This window comes from Chiloscyllium plagiosum, chromosome 34 (genome assembly GCF_004010195.1).
Source record: "Chiloscyllium plagiosum isolate BGI_BamShark_2017 chromosome 34, ASM401019v2, whole genome shotgun sequence".
Taxonomy (NCBI): domain Eukaryota; kingdom Metazoa; phylum Chordata; class Chondrichthyes; order Orectolobiformes; family Hemiscylliidae; genus Chiloscyllium; species Chiloscyllium plagiosum.
In genome coordinates, this window is record NC_057743.1 from 19142040 (window position 1) to 19165856 (window position 23817).

Genomic DNA, 23817 nt, shown 5'->3' on the forward strand with positions numbered 1-23817 from the left:
CCCAATCACTTCCTAATTACTCCCGTTGGGAATGTGCTAGAATGTGAATGTTGGGTGAAGTCAAGATTGGTTTGTGATGGCTTATATGGTCAAACAGCGTTTCAAGATTGGCTACCCTATAGTAACTAGAGACAAAATAAACTGCAGATGCTGAATCCAAGGTAGGCAAACAGGAGTCTGGAAGAACATAGCAACCCTGATCTGAAGGAGGGTTACACTCAAAACGTTGACTTCTCCACCTCCTGATGCTGCCTGGCTTGCTGAGTTCTTCCAGCCTCCTGCTGGTCTACCCTGTAATAATGGCCAGTTTGGTCCTGACGCCAGCCATATCCATAAACTACAGGAGGGACTGTGATAGAGACGGTGGTCAGAAGGCAAGTCACGGCTTGTAAAATAAATAACTGAAATATTTTTGCTGCCGTTTACTTTGCTGACCCTGCGAAAGCTACTAAACATTTAGTTAATTGCGGACAGCTTGCGGGACATCCTTGACACTGGGGTTTACGTTGTTGTGAAGTAAGACACTGGCTTTAAGACCCAGTGGAGCCCCGAGTCAGGGGCAGGAGTTGGTGTGCCATCTGGGGTGTGTTTCAATCAGACTCAGTGCGAGAGAATTTGTGGAGTTGCACAAGCGGATCCGGTAAGAAAGATCACTCTATATTAGATATTGTGTGGAAGATCCACAAATACAGGCTGATCACTAACTTCGATCCTTCTCTTTGTACTTTCCTGCAGTCTGTGGCACTTTGATGACCTCATAGTCTGACTTTAGACAAAACTTCAAAATCTGCAGCTGCATGTGAACTATCTTTCAGATCTATTTGTTAACTCATTAGAAACTCTTGGGGATTGTACAAATTGACTTTATAGAAGGAGTGAGTGGGAATCCAAGCTGAAGAAAAATGCATTTTGTGCGCTTTTCATTTTTATTCCCCCAGTTAGGATCACCCTGTGAGGTGTGAACTATTCCTGGGCTCAGTCTGGGCTCTAAGTCTGTGACTTTCCTACAGCATTTCATACAAATATAATTTTCCGAAAAAAAAACCTGTTGAATCAAACTTTTTTAAAAAAATAGATGTATATTTTAAGAAGAATGCTTAAAAGAAAACCCAACTCCGAAGTCAAAGCTCTTTGTTCTGTTGGTTTCTGGAGCCTTGGGTTTGTAGAGCTGGAGGTGGGGGAGGTGTGTGTGTGTGTGGATGGATGGGGAGGGGGTTGGAGGATACACTGTAATTACACCCAGATGTGTGCTCCAGCAACTGCAGATTTGCCAGAACACAGCAGGGACTCCTGCAGAGAAAGCTGAACTGTGAGGCTTCCAAATGACACAGACCTGGCTTGCTGCCCTAGTAAGGGCTGGAATCTCATCCAGTGATCTCCCACAGGATCAACTCCATTTTACCAACAGAGATGCTGCTTCTAAACCATTCCTAATGCGTTTTGCCATCAGTTTGTCAACAAGAATCTCAACACCTTTTAATGTAGCAAAAATGTCCCTACTAGGCCACTATACAGGAGTGTTACTGAACAACGGTTGACATTGAGTCAGTTAGGAAATATTGGATAAGAGGTTACATTCAAAAGGGCATTAACTGGTTATCTGAAAAGGAAGAATGTGCAGAGTTGCAGGGAGGAGGCAGGAAATTAGTCATTCGGCAAGCTGGTACAGACAAGGTGGGTCAAACAGACTCCATCTTCTTTCTGTGTAATAATTGTCACTGATTGTACAGTCAAGGAAATAGGTTTTAAAGGTCATTTTAAAGGAGGGAGAGATACGGAGCACTTTAGGAAAGCAATTACAGATCCTGGAGCACAAACAGCTGAAGACATGGCAGCAATGATGGGGTGAAGGATGCATTGAAGCCAAAACCGTGCAGGGGTCTCACGGATGTTAAATTCTATCAAAACAACACTCTAAACAAGAGGCAGAGGCAGTGACAGAAAATTGCAAATCTTTGTTCAAAAAAATGAGAGTTGGATATGCCTGGCAATTACAAACCCAACAAAAGATTAATGATGATGGCCCAGAAGCTTCTAGAAACAAAAGTCATGGGGAAAATTAACAGGCAAGAACTAATAGAGGAGAGTCAGAGTGGACAAAGGACAGCACAGACAATTAAGGACAAACATGCATCTTGATTTGAGTTTTGATGAAATAACAGGGTGTCAAATTTTGTTTAACAGTACATTCCAGGGAACCACCTTGAGACAAGTTACTGTTGGATAAGGACAGTGCAGTTAGTGATCTGTACGTTGATTTCAAAACGAAGGTTTGGTAAAGCACCACATTAAGCAATTATTAACAACATTTGTGCCCATGCAACAAAAAGGGCAGTAAGAATATAGATATAAAATTATCTGAGGAACAGAAAACAGTTGTGATTTTCTTTTTGCAGAATCAGGGAGGGATACTGTGGTTAGTCGTTATTCAGTCCCAGAACCATTGCTAGGTTTGGCATACATTAATGACTTTAATTTATATATATGTAGCCGTGAGTTATATTTATATATATGTAGGCTATCTGTCCGTATCTTGGATGGCTTCACTATTCAATGATTAAGGGACAATCTCCATCACTACAGTCCCAAAGTTAGAAAGTAATAAGGGTGTAAAATTGATCCCAATTGGTTATGGTCAACTCTAGCTTAGCACAACCATAAGTAGTCACTGACTTTTGTTGGGGTTCAGTCGCATGGAATACACTTCATCTTCACTGAAGTGAGTATTCCTCATGTGTGAGTTTAGACAAATGTGTCTGTGGAATTTGTTTAGAAAGTATTAGAATTGAAACAGATTTTGTGGGTTCCCTCAACTTCTGCTTAGCGGATTTGCCGGGAGTTGGCACTGAATAATTAGATTAGATTAGATGATAAGATTCCCTACAGTGTGGAAACAGGCTCTTCGGCCTAACAAGTCCACACCGACCCTCTGAAGAGTAACCCATCCAGACCCATTTCCCAATTTAGCATGGCCAATTCACCTGACCTGCACATCTTTGGTTTGTGGGAGGAAACTGGAGAACCCGGAGGAAACCCATGCAGACACAGGGAGAATGTGCAAACTCCACACAGACAGTCGCCCAAGGCTGGAATCGAACCCGGGTCCCTGGCTCTGTAAGGCAGCAGTGCTAACCACTGAGCCACCGTGTCGCCCATAAGGAGTGACAACTCTAGCTGATATAATATTCCTCTACCCACCTCCTCAAGCTCAGTACTGTTGTCCTGGCTGAGAGTAGCCTACTTATAGAGTCATAGAGTCATAGAGGTGTACAGCACAGAAACAGGCTCACGTGACTAAATACTGGATACTGGACATGGTGTGATTTCAGGCAGCACAGTGGCTTAATGTTTAGCACTGCTTAGTCTTACAGCACCAGCGACCTGGGTTTGATTCCAGCCTCGGGCGACTGTCTGTGTGGGTTCTTCCTGTATCTTTGTGGGTTTCCTCTGGGTGCTCCATTTTCTTCTCACATTCCAAAGATGTGTAGGTTAGGTGAATTGGCCATGCTAAATTGCTCAGGGATGTGTAGGTTTGGTGCATTATTTAGGGATAAATATAGGATAAAAGGGGAGAAGAATGAGTCTGGGTGGGTTATTCTTCGGAAGGTTGGTGTGGACTTGTTGGGCCAAAGGGCCTGTTTCCACACTGTAGGGATTCTAGGATGAAGGAGGTACCCAGTGTATCAATAACAGGAAATTAGGGTTTGTATGCATGTGGCTGGATGATCAGGCAAAACACACAATTTCCCCTTATAACTGCATTAGCTTGCTGTCAAAACAGAAGCAACAACTGTGAGACTCCAAACAATACCAGTGTAATAATTAATCACAGTGTAATCCCTCTTGAATGGAGAAGTGTATCAGATGCAAAGAGAATAGAAACACTGAATATTGTGACAAGGCCAAAGAAATTGATTGTGGAACACAAATCCCATTTCTCTGGCAGCAAGAGTCTGAGGATTACCTGTCCGCTGGTGCTAATCACCAATAACTTGCACTTGTTTGTTCACTTTGCTCAGAGCAGGAGATAATGGACACTGGTTTGTTGCATGGGTTGAAGAGAAGGCTCTTTAGAAAGTGGAGGAAGGAGGTTAGATGCAAGAAATTAGGAGCAGAAACAAGTGAACTGGACCCTGGAACCTGCTACAAAGCTCGATAAGATCATGGCCAATCTGGTTGTATTTTGAATTTTGCAAAGCAATTTCAGAGGTGGGGGTCATGTTAGCTAACAGTGACAGAGTAGAGAAAAGGCAGTGGAGGTCAGTGTTGATTAACAAAGGGAATGAGGATAACATTAAAGGGGGTTGCTGAGGAATGATAGCTGAAGTATTCAGAGACAAGAATTGGTTGCTAGGTGGACTTGTTGGGCTGAAGGGCCTGTTTCCACACTGTAATGTAATGTAAAAAAAAAACAGTTGAAACACCGGGGACCGGGCCAACCCAGGTCAAAGTGAGCAGGAATTAACCCATGAAGGCAGAATGTCGAGCAAGACATGGAAACCCTGAGTAGTGCTTCAAAGACAGAAGTTGGGATCTTCTGCAGAAATGCGGGTGCAGATAACAGTAAGCAGGTCGTATAAGCCCATGTGTCCAGGGTCACCCCAATTTATTCATGGTACTCTCTAATGTATTCCTTCCTGAGGAGTTTCTCTCCCTCTCATTGTCTTGCCCCATAAATGTCTGGAGAAGAAGGACGTGATACTGGAATGTCCTGAGGTTTCTGAGGGAGATAGCTCACAAGGCAACAATGGATAGTGTCCTTAGCCTTTAAGCCAGAAGCTTTGGGTGGCAGTTGAATGTAGCTTGTAATGTGACCAGACAAGTTGATTGTCAATTTGCAAATCCTTCCAAATGTCTCTGACAGAGCATAAGAGTGGAAGAGACTGTCAGTGAGCCACAACTGAGTAGTAGGTGCAGTACAGTAGCTGCCTCTCGCATTCAAAGACTCCATGCCTGACCATCCTCCACGATTCCACTGCTGATGATGATGTCCGGGGAGGCAGTGTGATTAGTCTTAGCGTCACCGGTCTGAGTCTGGGACCCTATAGCTCCTTGCTGTGATTCAAACAGCATGGATGTCAGGTCAGGTATGGGTTCAGCTGTATATATACCCCCTACCTCCCATGAGAAGGAATTTGCAGACATTTGCTCATTATTGCTTTAAATAAGCAAATGAAATAAAATTAGGGTAGACAGTGGTACAAAAATGCATGAAGGGCAGGCAGACACAACAACCCCCTCCACTTAATTGAGTATAAATTCCATTAGCTGCCATAGTGTGATCTGAGAATTAGAGAATTAGCCTGGATCTCTGGATTACTAATCCACTGACAATACCACTATATCACCAAATGTGTCACACTTATAGTGACAAATGAGTTTTACCAATGCCTGAAAGACCAAATTATAGCCAGAGTTGTCATTTTCAGGATAATGGGCGAGCAGTGTGTGTGGGTGAGATGTAACCTTTGTATTAACATATGAATAAGATGTGGCTCACCAGAAAACCACAAGTGGATAAGGTGGTCAAGAAGATTTATGGCATGCTTGCTCCATTAGTTGGAGACAAAGTGTGGTGCTGGAAAATTGTGGCACTTATGAAAGGCTTATGCCTGAGATGTTGACTCTCCTGCTTCTTGGATGCTGTCTGACCTGCTGTGCTTTTCCAGCGCTATACTTTTCGACTCTGATCTCTAGCATCTGCAGTCCTTACTTTCTCCATTGGTTAGAGATTAGAATATAAAAATTGGTAAGTCGTGTTACAGCTGTATAGAATGTTCGTCAGGCCACATTTGGAAAATGGTAAACTGTTCTGGTTGCCACACTACCAGAAGGATGTGGAAGCTTTGGAAAGGGAACAGGAATAACTTACCAGGGTGTTGCCTGGCTTGGAGGGCATTAACTATGAGGGGTGATTGGACAAACATGGTTTGTTTTCACTTAAACATTGGAGGCTGAGGGGTGACCTGATAGAGGTTTACTAAATTATGAGAGGCATGGATAGTCGGAGTCTTTTTCCTAAGGTAAAAATGTCCCTTACTAGAGGATGTGGGTTTAGAATAAAAGGGGGGAATGTTGGAAGGAGATGTGAGAGACAAGTTTGTTGTACAGAAGGTGCCTAGAATACACTGCCAGAGGAGATGGTAGAATCAAGCCACTTATACCTTGTAAACCTACCAAATAAAAGTGGCCAGATTTCAAAAGTTATTTGACAGTGAACGGTTTTGGGAAGTGTCTGAGAGTGAGACACAGCATACGTATAAATGTTTTCTTTTTATCATTTCAAAAATTACTGAGCATCGCTGACACTGTCTAAGAGTTATTCAGCAAACTTTGATTAATGAAGTTATTTGTTTTATGCACAATATTGATACAATTGGGCAGCACAGTGGCACAGTGGTTAGCACTGCTGCCTCATAGCGCCAGAGACCCGGGTTCAACTCCTGCCTCAGGCGACAGTCTGTGTGGAGTTTGCACATTCTCCCCGTGTCTGCGTGGGTTTCCTCCGGGTGCTCTGGTTTCCTCCCATAATCCAAAAATGTGCAGGTTAGGTCAATTGGCTATGCTAAATTGCCTGTAGTGTTAGGTGATGGGGTAAATGTAGGGGAATGGGTCTGGGTGGGTTGCACTTCGGCGGGTCAGTGTGGACTTGTTGGGCCGAAGGGCCTGTTTCCACACTGTAAGTAATCTAATCAAAAAGATACAATAGCAATGTTTGGGAGGCATCTTGACATACATGAATAGGCAGGAAACAGAAGGATACAGGCCGCATAGTGGCAAAAGGTTTTTAGTTTAGAATGACATTATATTTTGGTGTGGGATTGATGGGCTGAAGGGCCTGTTCCTGGGCTGTACTGTTATTTTTTCTTTGTTCCATTTGTTTTGCTGAGGTGATCCTAATTGAACTTAACTGATCTGCTCTATTCCTATGCCCTGTACTTCCAATATTTATTTCCTTTTCCCTTAAATGAAAAGATCACCTCCTCCATATTGCAAAGTATTCTTTGCGCCAATAACTGCATTAGAACTTACTTTTAAGTTTTCTCTTAGTGACCACTTTAAATTGGCATTTTGTCAATGATCACCAACCAGCAAAAATAGTGTTTTTATCATACAGAGCATGATAGGATAGCAATGATCCTGGTGAGCTTGGAATCCAGCAGTTTGGAGAAATGATCCAGGGACTTAAGTTCAAATCCCACCATGACAGCTGGAAGATTTACATTCATTTAATAAATCAGCTTTTACTTTGAATAAAAGCTAAATCATGGTAATGGTGTCCATGAAACAGCTGGATTATTGCGAAAACACCCTTTACTAAACACCCTTTACGGAAGGAAATATGCCACAGGTATCACATCAATGAGGTTGACTATTACTTGACCTCTGAATTGATTTAGCAAGCCACTCGATTAAATCACATGTCTGCCAACAATTTATAATCGTAACAGGACTGCCGTAGCACAAGGGGTTGTTCATCCCCTACTAAAAACAGTGAATGCTGGTCTTGTCAATGATGCCAGCATCCTGCAAATGAATGAACACAAGGAAATATACAACTCTACATTAAATTTCCTTTTCATTATCCTTGCTGCAATCAATATTGTGCCAGTACAGTGTTGCTCCTGGTTACTAAAGCGTCTTACTCTTGCTGAATGTGTACAATGCATTTTCAGTAATTTTAATCTTCATGCTATTGAGTAGTACCACAAATTTCATAGGCACTGTAATTGTGGCCTAGCTATTGAATTGTACAAACCTATCATTATTTTGTCATCCCCTACTCCATACACATAATTATAAAATTGCTAGAGATCTTTCTTTGTGTATTTATCTACTCATTCTCAGACCTTTGAGGAAACGTATATATAACAGCAACTATACTTTAAAAGTATTTAATTTACTGTAAAACACTTGCCAATATTCAGTGGTCATGAAATGTACTATCATAGTGCAAGTCATTCGTCATGTAGACTGTACGCTTGTGTGTATGTATCTGCGTTCATTGAGTGCATTTCGCTAAACACAGCAGTATGTACAAGTCCAATGTCTTGTTCAAAGCACACTGACTCCTAGATTCACATGAAACTTGCCACTGCCCGCTGCTGATGGTGAACACATGGATAATGAATGATGGTTTTGATGAGGAGTCACCAGACTTGAAACATTAACTCTGTTTTCTCCCCATAGATCCTGCCAGACCTGCTGAGTTTTGCCAGCAATTTCTGTTTTTGTTTTACATGGATAATTACATTCAGCATCATAGGGTAGTTGATGTGAGTGGCTCCTGACTTCCTGCAACAGCCAACAGAGTGGCATAGATAGCAGTTTGCTCACAATGTAATACCCTTGTCCTCTTTGTTATTCAATTGAATCATTTATATTGCTGTGACCAAATTAGGCCTTCTGCTGTACATCCAAACCATGGCATTCAAAAATTAGAGGGGGAAAAAATAGATTGACTTTGTGTTTGGGAAGCAATTGCAGCTTTTGTCTGATGCTGTTTCAGAGTATAGCTATCGGGCATTGGTATGCACTGTGTGTGGTACACATGGGAATTGTGTTGCCAGACTGAGGGAGGAAGGAATGGAGGCACTTGAGCTTTCAATTGTCTCCTTTTGTTTGGTTCTGTTTGAGTGCACTTAATGGGGAGTTAGGCAGATTGTTCCCTAGTTTCAGTTTATAGCTGTAAACAGTGAGGAATCTCAATGGGAGCAGCTTGATCAAATCCATTCTGTGCAATTCTCAGTCATTTTCCTGCTAACATCTCCCTATCTGTTTGTCCATGATAGTGTGCGTGGAATTCTAACGACCCAAAAAGCAGATCTTGGTTGCAGACATGGCTGCAAGAGCCGCCTGCCTTGTACTTCTCTGCCTGCCTGGTGAGTACAAAAGCATGACGCAGTGTCAAAAATACTTAGACTGAACAACTGGAATTTCTCCTGAATGCATTTTTTATCTTGAATTCTCTCATTTTCTCCTCAATTTGCTCATCTAGTTGATTCTAGGTTGGCACTTCAGGTAGGGGTAGCATAGTGGCTCAGTGGTTAGCACTACTGCCTCACAGTGCCAGGATCCCGGGTTTGATTCCAGCCTCGGGTGACTGTCTGTGTGGAGTTTGCCCATTCTCTCCCTGTCTACGTGGGTTTCCTCCGGGTGCTCTGGCTTCCTCCCACAAGCCAAAGATGTGCAGGTTAGGTGAATTGGCCATGCTAAATTGCCCATATGTTCAGGGATATGTAGGTTAGGTGCATTATTCAGGGGTAAATGTAGAGTAATAGGGTAGGGGGAATGGGTCTGGGTGGGTTACTCTTCGGAGGGTTATTGTGGGCTTTTTGGGCCAAACAGCCTGTTTCCACACTGTAGGGATTCTGTGATTTTTCTTCTATGATTCAGATGGCTTAGGGACTTCCTGGATAGGTGACGAAAAATCTACTCTGTTCTGGTCCTGATCTGTCCTGTATCATCTGTGGATGGATCTGGAATCAGGATGGGAGAGAATCCAATTGGAATGTCCTCATGGTTACATGGAAACTTGTAAGTGAGGCTAATTTTGGCAGGAGATCCAGAGAACTCCTGATTGGCTGTTGCATGGGACTGTACCCCAAGAAGATGTTGACACACTCGGACTGCAAGAGGAAAACTGTTCTGAAAAATAGGTTTTGTCAAAAGCGTGGGTATATTCCAGATCAAGGTGATGTTGCATTAAAGATATTTCCAATTATGTTTCAGCTTTCACCATCAGTTTAGATTAGTTACAGTGTGGAAACAGGCCCTTCAGCCCAACAAGTCCACACCGACCCTCTGAAGAGCAACCCACCCAGACCCATTCCCCTAATTTAGCATGGCCAATTCAACTAACCTGCACATCTTTGGATTGTGGGAGGAAACCAGAGCAAACCCACGTAGACACGGGGAGAATGTGTAAATTCCACACAGACAGTTGCCTGAGGTGGGAATTGAACCCATGTCTCTGGTGCTGTGAGGCAGCAGTGCTAACCACTGTGCCACCGTGCACCGGAAACAATCAGAATAGTTTCTGTTCTTTGATTTGGATTGCACACTATTATGGGAAAAGGTCTTTCCTGCTACAAAAAGTCATGAGGACTTGTTGACAAAAGATGTTAGGCACAGAGTTGGATCTGTAATACTTGGTCCAGATTTTTAATTAGGAAGGAAATCAAGGGTTATAGGAAAAAGGCAGGAAAGTGGAGTTGAGGATCATCATGAATGGCAGAACAGACTTGATGGGCTGAGTGGCCTACTTCTCCTCCTATGTCTCATGGTCTTAATCAGGGTAGGGGGTTTCTTTTGAGGAGTAGCCCCACGTTGGTTGGAGTTGGAACATCCCTGACAAGGTGACAGGAGCAAATCACTGGGATCTTTCTGTGGAGTGATCTATCCTTCAGTAAGCCTAATGGTGTGACCCCTGGTACAATTGTGTCTTTGCCCCTGATGCAACCATCATAAAATTCAGCCTCATTGTTACTTGCTGTGCTGCCTCACCAGACTGCCTACAAGTGAAGGGTATACAAACATGGAGCCAATTCAGCATTCCAGGAAGCCTCTCCCGCAATGAGTAAATGTAGACCTGAAGATAAGAAGAGTGCAGCCACCATCAAGGTTGAAGAGGAGAGACAATGATGAAGAATAGTGGATCCCAGTGCGTGTTTTTAAAAAGCTGCAGGTGATGGAAGAAAAGGAAGGAAAACATTACGAAAGGAGTCCCACAGCTTTGAAATGTTGGGAAAAAGTAGGTTGGAATAAGATAAAGTGAGATTTCAACACATTGAGAATATGGGGTGAGAAAGATCATCTAGGAGCAACAGGAAAGTGAGGTTTAGAAGAAAACTGATTGTAAATGGTCTTGATAAAATAGAGGGATAAAGAAAGATTGTAGAGTAGTGGTAGATCTTGATTCTACATAATAGTGTGAATTGGTTAATAGAAATTTTGGGGCCCCTTCTAGATTTCTCCAAATTTCCATTGACTTCAAGACAGAAGGTAAGTGGTTGAAGTAATGATCAGTTCTCGAAATTTATGCTTTAATTTAGCCTTGTCGAGAAGTTGAAGTAAATTGAATATGTTATTGCTATCCCACCAACTGTTTCATCTTTGCAGTGATGCTTCACGGTCAGTTTGATGATCTGCCGGAACCTCCCCTGTACCCTCTACAGCCACAGTATGGACAATATGACAGCCTTACAGGTAAGACCCGCTCGTTTTTATCACCAGATTCTAAATGCTGATGGAATGTGAATACTGTGTGGTTACGTATTCATTATTTTAGTGTTTTCATGAATGTACAGGGTTTCAATTCCACTTCCAGCACAGCATCAGAGCACGAATAAGGAAATTTCCAGCCTTTATATCGTACACTATTACTTAGTGATGTTGGCTACAGTACCTCCCACATCTGTAGCTTCTCTAACTGTACATCTCACTGTAACCATAGAGGGGTGAAGCATGGCATCAGGTACAAGCCCAAGTCTGATCGGGTACAAATTTCAGCAGATTTCACCCAAGAGAGTCACCACTTGTCAGGATTGATCAGTGAGAGAGATTTCCAAATACAGAGGAAACTCGATTGTCCGAACATCGATTGTCCACATTTCGGATTATCTGAACAAAATCACAAGGTCCTCATGCTTGGCTAAACTGTGTTATCTGGCATTCAATTATCCGAATATTTGGTTATCCGAAGAAAATACTCCCTGCCCGTGTCGTTCGGATAATTGAGGTTCCTCTGTACTGAGATGGATGGGGCTTGTGTTTAACTCCACATACAATAAGTTTGAACATAAGGGTGTGATTTTTCTGAGACACTTCACAGCACATTAGTAGAATACAAATGGCACAAGAAAATGTTTCAAATAGGAGAATTGGGTCATTGACATGCTTCCTTGAGTTCCATAGATTTTTGAACTTTGCTACAATTTATTTGTTAAATTCCACTTCCAGTTGGTCAAATGAAGATCAGTGGTGCTGCAGTTCTGGGTTTACTGGTTTTATAGTCTGGAAAACTGAATCTGAGATTGATCCATTACAGTTAAAAAAAATACGAGGTTTCTGAGCCTGAAAAGTCCAGAATTTGAATAGCGACTTGCATTTGGGAAACCCATATTTTTCCTTCATTCTGCTCACAGATGCTGACTTAGCTTCAGCCAGATTTTGCCCCTTTCCACCCCCTTTCTGCAGTCGACAGAGTCTCAGGAGCAGGTATATAATGTGTCCTTCAGGCACACATTATCAGAGAGCAGAGGAGCAACATGACATGGGCTAACGGCTGCATTTAAGGATGCTGCAGTCACCCAGATGTTATTCCAGTCTTACACCCCATAGAAGACACAAGCTGCATCTCATGAGCTTGTTCCTGGTCAGTTTAATAACGTACCCATATTTTATTTATGAGGTGCTACGTGTAGGAAGGCCAGAGGCTTGACATATGCTGTTGCCTTAAATCAACAGGTAGGTGAACCTCAGCTATGTATACTCTGCTGAGCTTTTGACACCACTGATCAATGGGATGACCGATCTAATGGCAGTCATCAAAACCAGAGAGACAGCTGCACCCATCAATAGGAGGTAATTGTCATAGAGGACGTTGGCTATTTTGTCTCTCCTAATGTTCTCAGAGCTGTTGTCCATGCTTTGGAGTAGGTAGATTTACTGAGTGGTCCCAGGTTTGTTGGTATTGAATGGGGTGATGGTAGAACCTGCTGCAGATTTCCTTAAAGTGACACATGACTCCATCGGGAGCAGCACTGCAGAGAAACCCTCCCTGATGTTGCTGCACAGTTTGAGAATCACACCTATCAGTCCCTGCTCTGAGCTTGCATCTGCATCCCTTTGTTTGGGTGTGGATTCTGAGACCTCCAATTCCAAAACCATTAGCAACTCTAAAAACTTTGGTCCCAGTCTTCACTGTAAAGGTTCAATGTTTGTGCCTAATCGTTAGTCCTCAAGATGCCGTGAGCTCTGAAAAATCAGTACATCCTCTCCAACCCAATGTAATTGATCTGGGATGATCAATGTTTGAAATGTTGCCTTGAAGTAAAGAAGCAAATGGTACAAGAGGGTGAGCTGGAGAGAACTCAGGCAGATGTTCTAAGCAGGAACAACTCATAGCTGGCTTTCAATGCACCATTGCCACCCTCAGCATCAACAAATGGCCTTTTTATCATTATTATCAAGAAGGTTCACAACTAAGATGATTTCAGGTCTCTACCTCCTTCTCATCTTTGCCATTTACCTACCAAATGCCCCCCATGTCCTGCTTGTCCCATTGCTGTATTGGATCTGCAACAAGTAAGGTAACAAGCTAAATATAGTAGAGTATCATTTCTCTGGGATTAAGGAGTTTCAGCAGAGGTAAAAGGTGTAGAATTACACAAAAGGGTTCCTCATCTCCCACCATAGCATTTGCAGAGAGCACGAGTGAAATTGTCCATTTCTGCTGTTTTTCTGGCGTTTCTCGCAATGTTACGACAGGAGACCAACGACCCTCCCCATGGAAATCATGGGCTTTAGGTTGTTGGTTAAACATAGTAAGAAGGCACATCATTATGCCTGTGTTTTTTTAACAAAAAGGACATTTATGACCTGACAATGATGACTGTTCTTTTCTCTTTTCTCCAGGTGGCGAAGAATATAGTCCAGATTTTGATTATACTGGTAAGGATTGGAATTGTACTTTGATTTACATCAAATAGCTTCTCCTGGCACAAGATAATGGACTTGGAATACTGTGCATGTACACTACTCCACGCCAGTGTTCTACACTCAAGAGTTCAGTTCAACAGTGACAGCCTCAATGTCAGAGATAAACTCCATAACTGCAGTTTATATAATTAGCAATTTGTTTTTAAACACCCTTCTCAGCTGAACCTTGTTTTTTATTCTTTATTCTTTCATGGGATATGAGCTTCACTAACAGGGTGCTTATTGCCTACTCTTTATTGCCGTTGAACTGAGGCCAGGTCAGGGGGCAATTAAGGATCAACCACATTTCTCGGAGAATGGAGTCACTAGGCCTGACTAGGTAAGAACAGCTAATTTTCTTTGAAGAAAAGTTAGTAAAACAAATGGGTTTGTAAACAATAAACACTGCTGGTTGACATGGTCATCATTACTAAGACCAGATTTAGTCATGAATTGAATTGAAATTCCACCAGCTACTACATGGGATTCAAACCCATGTCTCCAGACCATTAGTCTGTGCCTCCTCATTGCCAATCCAGTGGCATTCCCACTCTGCCGCCATCTTCCTGATTGCCTTAATGAAAAATGTACTTTTCTCCTTGAGTCTTTATTTCCCTGCTTCTGAACTGTGGAAGAGCATGCCTGGTGCAGCTGCAACACAAGATCACATTCACGCCTAACAGCAAAAGTTTCATTCTTCAGAAGTGAGCAGTCTCACAACCAAAGAAGCTCTGCAGTTCTGACTCAAATAGTCATGAAGGGTGGTGAACAATGAAAACACTAACTGCAGGAGGAAGCTTCACCACTATTCCCTTCCTCAATGACTTGGGAGCCCAGCCTGAGAGTGCAAAAGTGAAGCATTTGCAAACGTCTTCAGGCAGAGGAGCTAAACGTATGATCTGCTGCAGGTTCCTCCTGATGCTGTTGTCATCACAGAAGCAAGATTTCATCAATTCGATGTACTCCATGTGAATATCAGGAAATGGCTGAGCGTATTGGACACTGTAAAGGCAATGGGCCCTGACAACATCCTGGCTGAAATGCTGGAGACTTGTGCTACAGAACCGGCCGTGCCTTAGCCAAGCTGTTCCAACATTACTGCAACATCAACCCCAACAATGTGGACATTTGCCCAGGTATGTCCTTTCTATAAAATGCAAGAGAAATTGAATCTGGTCAATTACCACATACCCCATCAATACTTTCAAACATCTGCAAGTTGATAAAAAGCATCAGTTCAATGTTATCACACAACATTTACTCTGCAAGAAATTGTCCACCGCTGCTATGTTGGGGTTCTGCCAGGACCATTCAGACTTCATTAGAATCTTTGATCTAAAAAAGGCAGAAAAAAAGCTGAATTCAAAAGAAAGGTGAGATGAGACCGATTGCTGTTGCCATCAAAGCAACATTTCACCAAGTATGATGCTAATAGGCCTTAGCAAAACTAAAGTCAATGGGAATTGGTGGAAAATTCTATACTGCCAGGAACCATTGCGAACATAAAAGAAGTTTGGTGGTGGTTGTTGGAGGTCAATTATCTCAGACTAGGGCATTGCTGCAGGAGTTCCTTAGGGTAGTTTTGCAAGGTCAAAGAAATACTCATAAAATTTCAGCACTTGAAGTCCAATTGCAATAGTGAAATGGTGTCTTTATTATGGATGTGGGGAGCAAATGCTGGGCAATCTGAATGCTTCTGCACCAAGGTTAAAAGGAGCAGAGTTTATATATGTTTTCACTAACAGTTACAACTCAATAGTATTAGGTAGGCAAAGGCTACAGCACAATGGTCTCTGATGGACTGGTAATTATATTATAGTACAGTAATTATAATGCAGAGACCTGGTACTGCCTTTTTGGAGACAGTAAGCAATGTGTGTGTATTCTGCATAAAAGGTTTACAGAGATGCATTGATGTGAATCAGGACCATCAGAGAGTGTGACAGTAGTCTTCTCCATTTCTTAATTATGTTATCATTTGCATTGTTTATGAGTTCCCCATTTCTGAATCAGGTCATCCTATGTTGTTGTGTATGCTTTGCCACCCTAGCTGCTGACTGGCATTCCGAAATAAGTCCAAATTTTGCACTTTTGGTATCATGGGCCCAACCTGCTGCTTTGTCAATGACCTTTCTTCCAACATAAGATCGTGAATAGTTTGTTGATTACAAAGGGTTCTATTCCATTTGCAAGTCTTCTGTGCCCTCTTTCAGCAAGTCAAGGACAACACTTGGGTTTGGGTTGCTACATGGCACGTAACATTTGTGTCGTACAAAGTGCCTATTATCATTGAATCATGCACCATTGACATCCTGGGGTGGAATCACCCATTTGCCAGAAATGTAACTGGATCATCCACTATGGCTGTAATAACAAGTCAGAAGCTAGGAATTTTGCAGTGAGTAAACTTCCTGAATCCCAAAAGCCTGTCCACTGCCTACAAGGTACATGTTAGAGCTAATAGAATACTTACCACTTGCTTGAGTACAGTTCCAAAAACACTCCACACCAACATTCAGGATAAAGTGACCCTTTGATGGCAACCCAACCACAATCTTTAAATATTCACACCCTGTATCATCAGTTTGTACTATCTACCACATGCACTGCAGCAATTTGTCAAGCCTCCTTCAACAGCACCTTCCTACAGGAAATCTAATTGCTGTTCCTTCACTGTCACTGGGTCAAAATCCTGACACTCCCTCTCTGAAATATTGAAGATGTGCCAACACCATATGAACTGCAGCATTTCAAGAATTGGCTCACTGCCATGTGCTGAAGGGCAGTTGGGGCTGGGGATGAGAAACACTCGCCTTGCCAATCATGCTGACATCCTGTGAATGAATTTTTGTTAAAAAATCTTTTTAAGAGGCTGGGCTGAAATTCAGACTCACTCCTTGTGAGATGAGGGATTTACTGGAACATGCTTGTCTCCCTATGCTCTCGTGAAAATGGTACATTCCTTTCCTTGCTCACTGCACATCAGATAACACAGGCAAAGAAATTATGTCGAATTTTCACAAACAAGGCCCAATTTTCATACCTGTTTACAAAGCAACAAATTGTTGGAGCTGATTTTCAGCCGGCAATGATTAAGGAACTTCTCAAAGTTCTTTTTTTTCCACATATTGACTGGAAATCTGAAGGGGGGGAGAAGAGGCACACGAGCAGGGAAGTGGAACTGGGATAAGTGGGGAATGTAGCATTGGCTCTTGAGCTAAGGAAGGGCACAAGACAGGATAGTTCTGTCAGAGGCAAGATGGCAAGACCTGTCAAGGTGCTGGGGGCCTTGTGAAGGGAGACTGGAGCAGTTTGGCTGGGAGATTGTGGCGGGGGCTGGAGGTGGGGGGCGGGGGGGGGGCGAGGCGGTGAAGGAGAATAAAGGATTGAACTGAAAGAATGCGAGGAACATTCGCAGCGAGCTGGGTATGTGCCAGTAGATATTAGTGTGGTGCAATTGGGTCCAGCTGTTTCTCGGTCTGCATTTCTTCTTTGTTAATAGTTGTGGCATGGTCCGAGCTGCATCTGGACAGCATCGCAGTTGTTTACACTATTGTCAAGCATTGCCCAGGGGAATCCTGTGTAAATGAGTATGGAGCCTGTACACAGCCATCAGTGTCAAGGGAAAACAGTATTGGCATCATCGTGCACAGTGCGTGTCAGTGAAATAAGTTCCGCATGGGCCCAAAAGTTGGGTTTTCCTCCCCACACCCCTTCTTTCCTGATGGAACAAATTAAATATGCAGTTTATAGCATCTTTCACAATCTGGGGATCCATCAATTACGTATTCTTTTGAAGTACAGTCACTTGTGTAATCTGGGTATTGTCACACTGGTTACAAATTCCCTCAGTGTCTCCGCAGTGCAGTCAAAAATTATAGAAAAAAAATAGATGAGCTGAGCCTAGATCCTAATCCCAGAGCTAAAATGAGTCCCACAGCAAGAGCAACAAGTCCCATCTTCACAGTGAGGCTACCCTCCATCAAATTGTGTTGCAATGCCACTGTGCTAAATGGAAAAAAAAACTTTTCAACTTAAAACAGGGCATCCTTGATGTGCTGTGGACTATCAGCAGTAGCTGAATTGAACTCAACCATAATTTGTAACTTCAAGGCTCAGTATATCTCTCGTGCCACCATTACCATCAAATCAAAGGATCAACCCTGATTCAATGAAGAGTGCAGCAGGGCATGCCAGGACCAGCACCAGGCATGCCCAAGAATAAGGTGCTAACCTGGTGACACTACAACACAGGACTACACTCATGCACACAGTGGAAACAGCATCCAGTAGGTGGCTAAGCAATCTCACAATCAACAGTTTAGATCTATACTCTCTACATCCACTTGTGAATGATAGTGGATAATTAAAAAATGGATAGGAGGTGGAGGTTCCATAAGTATCGCCAACCTTAATGATGGGGTGTCTGCCACATCAAAAAATTAGGTTGAAGCATTCGCAGCAATCTTCAGCCAGAAGTGCCAAGTGTATGATCCATCTCAACCTCCTCCAGAGGTCTCAAGCATTATAGATGCCAGTCTTCAGCCAATTCGATTCACTCCACATGATATCAAGAAACAGCTGGAGACACTGGATATTACAAAGACTATTGGCCCTGACAATATTCCGGCAATAGTGATGAAGATTGTGATCCAGAACTAGCCGTGCTCCAAGCTAGGTTGTTCCTGCAGAGCTACAACACGGACGTTTACTTGAAAATACGGAAGATTGCCCACGTATGTCCTGTGTCTAAAAAGCAGGACAAATCCAACCCAACCAATGACAGCCCTGTCAGTCTCTTTTCAATCTTCAACAAAGTGACGGAAGGTATCATTAATAATGCTATCAAGCAGCGTTGATATAGGAATAATCTATTACTGACACGCAGTTGGGATCAACCTGGGCCATTCAGGTTCTGACCTCAGTATAAACATGAACAAAAGAGCTGAATTCCAGAGGTGAGGTGATAGTTACTGTCCTTGACGTCAAAGCCAAATTTGACTGAGTATGGCATCAAGGAGCTGGAGTAAAATTGAAGTCAGTTAAAATTGGGGCAGAATGCTCTCTACTGGTCGAAATCATGGCGAATACAGAGAAAGTCTTTGCGGTTGTGGGAGTTTGGTCATCTCAAGCTCCATGACATCTCTGAAGATATTCCTCAGGATAGTGTTGTAGGCCCTACCATCTCCAGCTGCTTGAACAATGACCTTCCCTCCATCAAAAGTTCAAAAGTGCAAAAGTACAGATGCTTGCTGTGGATTGCACAATGTTCATCACAATTCACAACCCTTCAGAAGTATCCGCATGCAGCAATACCTGGGCAACATTCAGGCTTGGGCTGAAAAATGGCAAGTGACATTCATGTCACATGAGTTCCAGGCAATGACTGTCTCCAACAATAGAGAATCTAAGCATCAGCCCTTAACATTCAATGGTGTTACCATCGCTGAATCCCACATTATCAATACCACAGGAGTTTTGCCATTGACCAGAAACTGAAATGGGCCAGACATAGAAATACTGTAGCCAAAAGAGCAGGTCAGAGGCTAGGAATTCTGCAGTGAGTAACTCACCTCCTGACTCCTCCCTGCCTCTCCACCATCTACAGGGCACAAAACATGAGTGTGATCAAATATTCCCCACTTGTCTAACTGAGTGCAGCTCTTTCAACACAAAAGAGGTTTGACACCATTCAGGACAAAGCAGCCTGTTTGATTTGGAACCCATCTATTACCTTCAACATTCATTCTTTTTACCATCAATACACAGTGTGTACCATCCACAAGTGCACTGCAGTAACTCACCAAGACTCCTCAGAGAGAAACATCGAAACCTGTGACCTCAACCTAAAAGGGCAGCATATATAGGAACACTACCACCTACAATGTCACACATCATCTTGCTGTTGAACTGTATTGTTATTTGTTCACTGTCCATGAGTCAAAATGATGGATCTCTCTTCCTAAAAGCATTGCGGAAGTACCTACACCCCACAGACTGTGGGTGTACAAAACACCAACACACTACCACCTTCTCAATGCAGTTAGGGATGGGCAATAAATGCTGGCTCAGCCAGTAACACTCGTATCCCATGACAAATAAAAAACAACCAAAGTTGGGAGAAAGATTTTCCTCATAAATTAACTTTAAAATGATCTGGAAACAAGATTAGAGTCTTCTGGCACAAGATTCACATGTTATTAGCTGCATCATGTCATTGCTTTGAACATAGGGCCTCTTTCAATTATCTTTTGAGAAGGACAACAGTTCCAACAATGTGGCATTCCTTCAGCATTATGAAGTATCAGCCTAAATTTTGTTCTAATCTGGAATGAACCCACAACCTCTTGGCCTGGAGACAAATGCAATAATAAATATGATGATTAAATACAATGTGATATTTTCCTTCTGTGAGATGATGACTTAATCTGGACAACTACAATGGTACACAATAGATATGTAAGACTGTTTGCTTGGTTGGGTTTGGAACATGAGGAAATACATAAGCCAGAGAAGATTTGAGTGATAAAGAGAGAGAAGAAATAAAATTCACCTTGCATTTATCTCATGCCTTACATCAGCTCAGTACATACAAAAGAACTTTACAACTAATTAAATAATTTTGTAAGTTTAGTTACAGTTGTGATGCAGAACATTGTGATGAAAAGTGTCTGAGTATCATTTTTAGAGTTTGGATTTTAAAATAGTGGCATGTGGGGTTACTTACTTTTCAGAAGAGTTCAAAAAAAGCTCACACAGTCCTTTTGGAATAGTGACCTTATCCCAGTTTGTGTCAGAGAGCAGAGGCCTCCTGGAGTATTAATGGGAGATTGTTTTATCTGTAGTAGTTTACAACAGGTGGGGTAAACATTGTGGACCATTAACTTGTTTTTTTTTCAGGATAATCAAGCATTGAATTTAGATAAGAAAATCCAGAGATGGAAAGTTATCAGGTAGCTCAGAGGAGATCTGACTGGGTCATAACCACTCCTTTAGAGAGGAGTTTTTCAGAGCAGTTAAGAGAATACATTACCTCAGTTAAAAAATATATAGTTTTTGCAACTTCCATAACATGGGTATTTGATTAGAAATCTCCAGATTATTAGAAGCTGAGAAAGTTCAAGCTCTCCATATTTTGCATATTTATTTAAGAAGACTTCGCAGATCAGAGAAAAGAACTGGAGAGAACCAGCTGAGTTGAATTTCTGTGAAGTCATGGTGTTGGGACATGAAAAAGACTTTGTTTTACTTTGTGTTTTAAGGTCTTTCAAATTGTGATCTCTATCTTAGATAACTTGGTTTATTTTTTTTTAATGTCTTTAATGAACTTCTGTTGTTAAATAAACTCTGCACGCTTGTGTGACTATGTTACAGTGACCATGTTAATTAAACATGGGTCTGATTTTGTCTAATATACTATCAGCAGTTTTTAATAATATCATAGATTATACATGGTCTCTGGGAGCCCTCTTGTAGTGCAGTAGTAGTGTCCCTACCCCTGGACTGAGAGACTAGGGTTCAAGTTCCATCAGTTCCAGTGGGGTGTAATAACACCTCTGAACAGGTTGATTGAAAATAACATAGCTCTCTGGTAGAATATTAAATGGATGAATTTGGGTTTGCAGTGAAGTAGACTGGAGGATGTTATTGAAGATAAAGAATGTGGGTGACTGTAGAGCCACTTAAGATGGAGAACCATTGATAGAAAGAATGACCTTTCCTAGTTCTAAATTTCTTGTGAATTCTAGTGACCATGCCCTCACCAAAGCAGTTGCTAGAAATTCAGTTGCCAGACAAATACATATTTTGAGGAGATTGGTGTAGGGTCCAGGGATTACTTGGTCCTTTGGTAATGAACCTGCTTTATTCATTCACTTATGGGTTCCAGATTTTTTCCATAAGTAATCTTTCCACAAGTCCAGCACTCAGTTTCTGATGGATTAAGTGATAAAGGGCACTGAAGAGACCAAGATATCGCATGTAACACATTACACAAAACCATCATGCCAGTAATAGTCACACCGTACCCAACCTCACTCAGATTTATGAAACTCTTCCAATGCTGGGGACTCTGTATGTTAAGTAACTGTACAGATAGAGAGATTCCAGGCTTGATTGACATTCTGTGCTGGGTTAGATAATAGTTTGTCTCAGCATCCCTGGGTCAAAGAAGGGAAATACATTAAACAAAAATCCGAAAGAACTGTGGTAGTGGAAATCAAAACCAAAACAGAAATTGCTGGAAAAGCTCAGCAGGCCTGGCAGAATCTGTGTAGAAAATTCAGACTTAACATTTCAGATCCTGTGACCCTTCTTCAGAACTAATGGCAGCTAGGAAAGAGTTGGTATTTATACAGAGGTGTGTGTGTGTGTGTGGACAGCGGGGTATTAAAGTAGAGAGTGTGGTGCTGGAAAAGCACAGCTGGTCAGGCAGCATCTGAGGTCAGTCTGAGAGAACGAATAGCTGCTAATGGAGACTATTAATGGCTGACAATGGTTGTGTGTGGTAGCAGTCCATGTGATGATAAGGCCTGGTCGTGGGGTTTGGGATAAGAACAAGGGAGAATGTGCTCATGCTCTAAGATTGTTGAACTCGATATTTAGTCTGGAAGAATGCATAGTTGGCAAGTGGAAAATGAGGTGCTGTTCTTCCAGCTTGTGCTGAGCTTTGCTGGAGCACTGCAGCAAGCCTGAGATAGAGATGTTGGCCAGGGAACAGGGTGGGGTGTTGAAATGGCAGGCAACTGGAAGCTCAGGGTCATTTTTGCAGAAAGAATGTAGGTGCAAAGCAGTCACCCAGTCTACGCTTCATTTCCCCAATATTGAGACCACATTGTGACTGACAGCTTTCTTTAACCAATTCTCTTGCTTCCTGTAGTAGGGAGAGTGAGCAGGACAATATTTTTCCCTCGCTGCAAAGTGTATTTCAATTCATGGCAGTTGAGGACGAAACTGATATTTCCATTTGCCAAGCCTGACACCGAAAATGGTCAGGCTTCCGTACAAAGAGAGAGCATTTGACTGAGGCATTGGAGAAAAGAACTCAACACCTTCAGGACATGAGGCAAGAAAATTGGTTAAAGCAAGTTAAAGGGGATAAACAAAACTCTCAAATACCATGATGTCTAAGTTTTTATTATTCAACAACTTATATTTACCTAGTGCCTTTAACATAAAACATCCCAATCATTTCATGACAACATTGTAAGACCTAAATTGACAGTAAGCCAAAGAAAGAAATGTTGGGACAGTGACCAAAATTGAGTCAAGGAGATAGCTTTGAAGGAGGGTCACAAAGAAAGACGGAGAGGTGGAGAGATTTAGGAAGACATCTTATGGCATGGATAATGGAAGACAGGACTGTCAAAGAAGAGCTAAAGAAAACTGGGGATACACAAGAGACAAGGACTGAGTCATAGAGATGTACAACACGGAAACAGACTCTTTGGTCCAACTTGTCCACGCCGACCAGATATCCCAACCCAATCTAGTCCCACCTGCCAACACCCGGCCCATATCCCTCCAAACCCTTCCTGTTCATATAACGATCCAGATGCCTTTTAAATGTTGCAATTGTACTGGTCTCCACCATATCCTCTGGCAGCTCATTCCATACATATACCATCCTCTGAGTGAAAAAGTTGCCCCTTAAGTCTCTTTTATAACTTTCTCCTCTCAACCTAAACCTATGCCCTCTAGTTTTGGACTCCCCCACCCCAGGGAAAAGACTTTGTCTATTTATCCTATCCATACTCTTCATGATTTTATAAACCTCAGCCCCTGATGCTCCAGGGAAAATGGCTCCAGCCTGTTCAGCCTCTCCCTATAGCTCAAATGCTCCAACCCTGGCAAAATCCTTGTAAATCTTTTCTGAACCCTTTCAAGTTTCACAAACGTCCGATAGGAAGGAGACCAGAATTGCATGCAATATTCCAACAGTGGCCTAACCAATGTCCTGTACAGCCGCAACATGACCTCCCAATTCCTGTACTCAATACTCTGACCAATAAAGGAAAGCATACCAAACACCTTCTTCACTATCCTATCTACCTGCGACTCCACTTTCAAGGAGCTATGAACCTGCTCTCCAAGGTCTCTTTGTTCAGCAACACTCCC

At 42.3% G+C, this 23817-nt stretch overlaps 1 protein-coding gene across 1 annotated transcript in view; it reads left to right on the forward strand.

Annotated features, from left to right (window-relative positions):
• The first annotated feature begins 491 nt into the window (after positions 1-491).
• Positions 492-23817, forward strand: part of mfap2 (microfibril associated protein 2) — a 46101-nt gene continuing 22775 nt past the window's right edge. Inside the window, exons 1-4 of the mRNA XM_043675438.1 lie at positions 492-640; positions 8793-8882; positions 11122-11208; positions 13639-13674. Of these exons, the coding sequence (XP_043531373.1) occupies positions 8840-8882; positions 11122-11208; positions 13639-13674 (166 nt within the window). The 5' untranslated portion in view covers positions 492-640; positions 8793-8839. The remainder of the gene's footprint in view (positions 641-8792; positions 8883-11121; positions 11209-13638; positions 13675-23817) is intronic.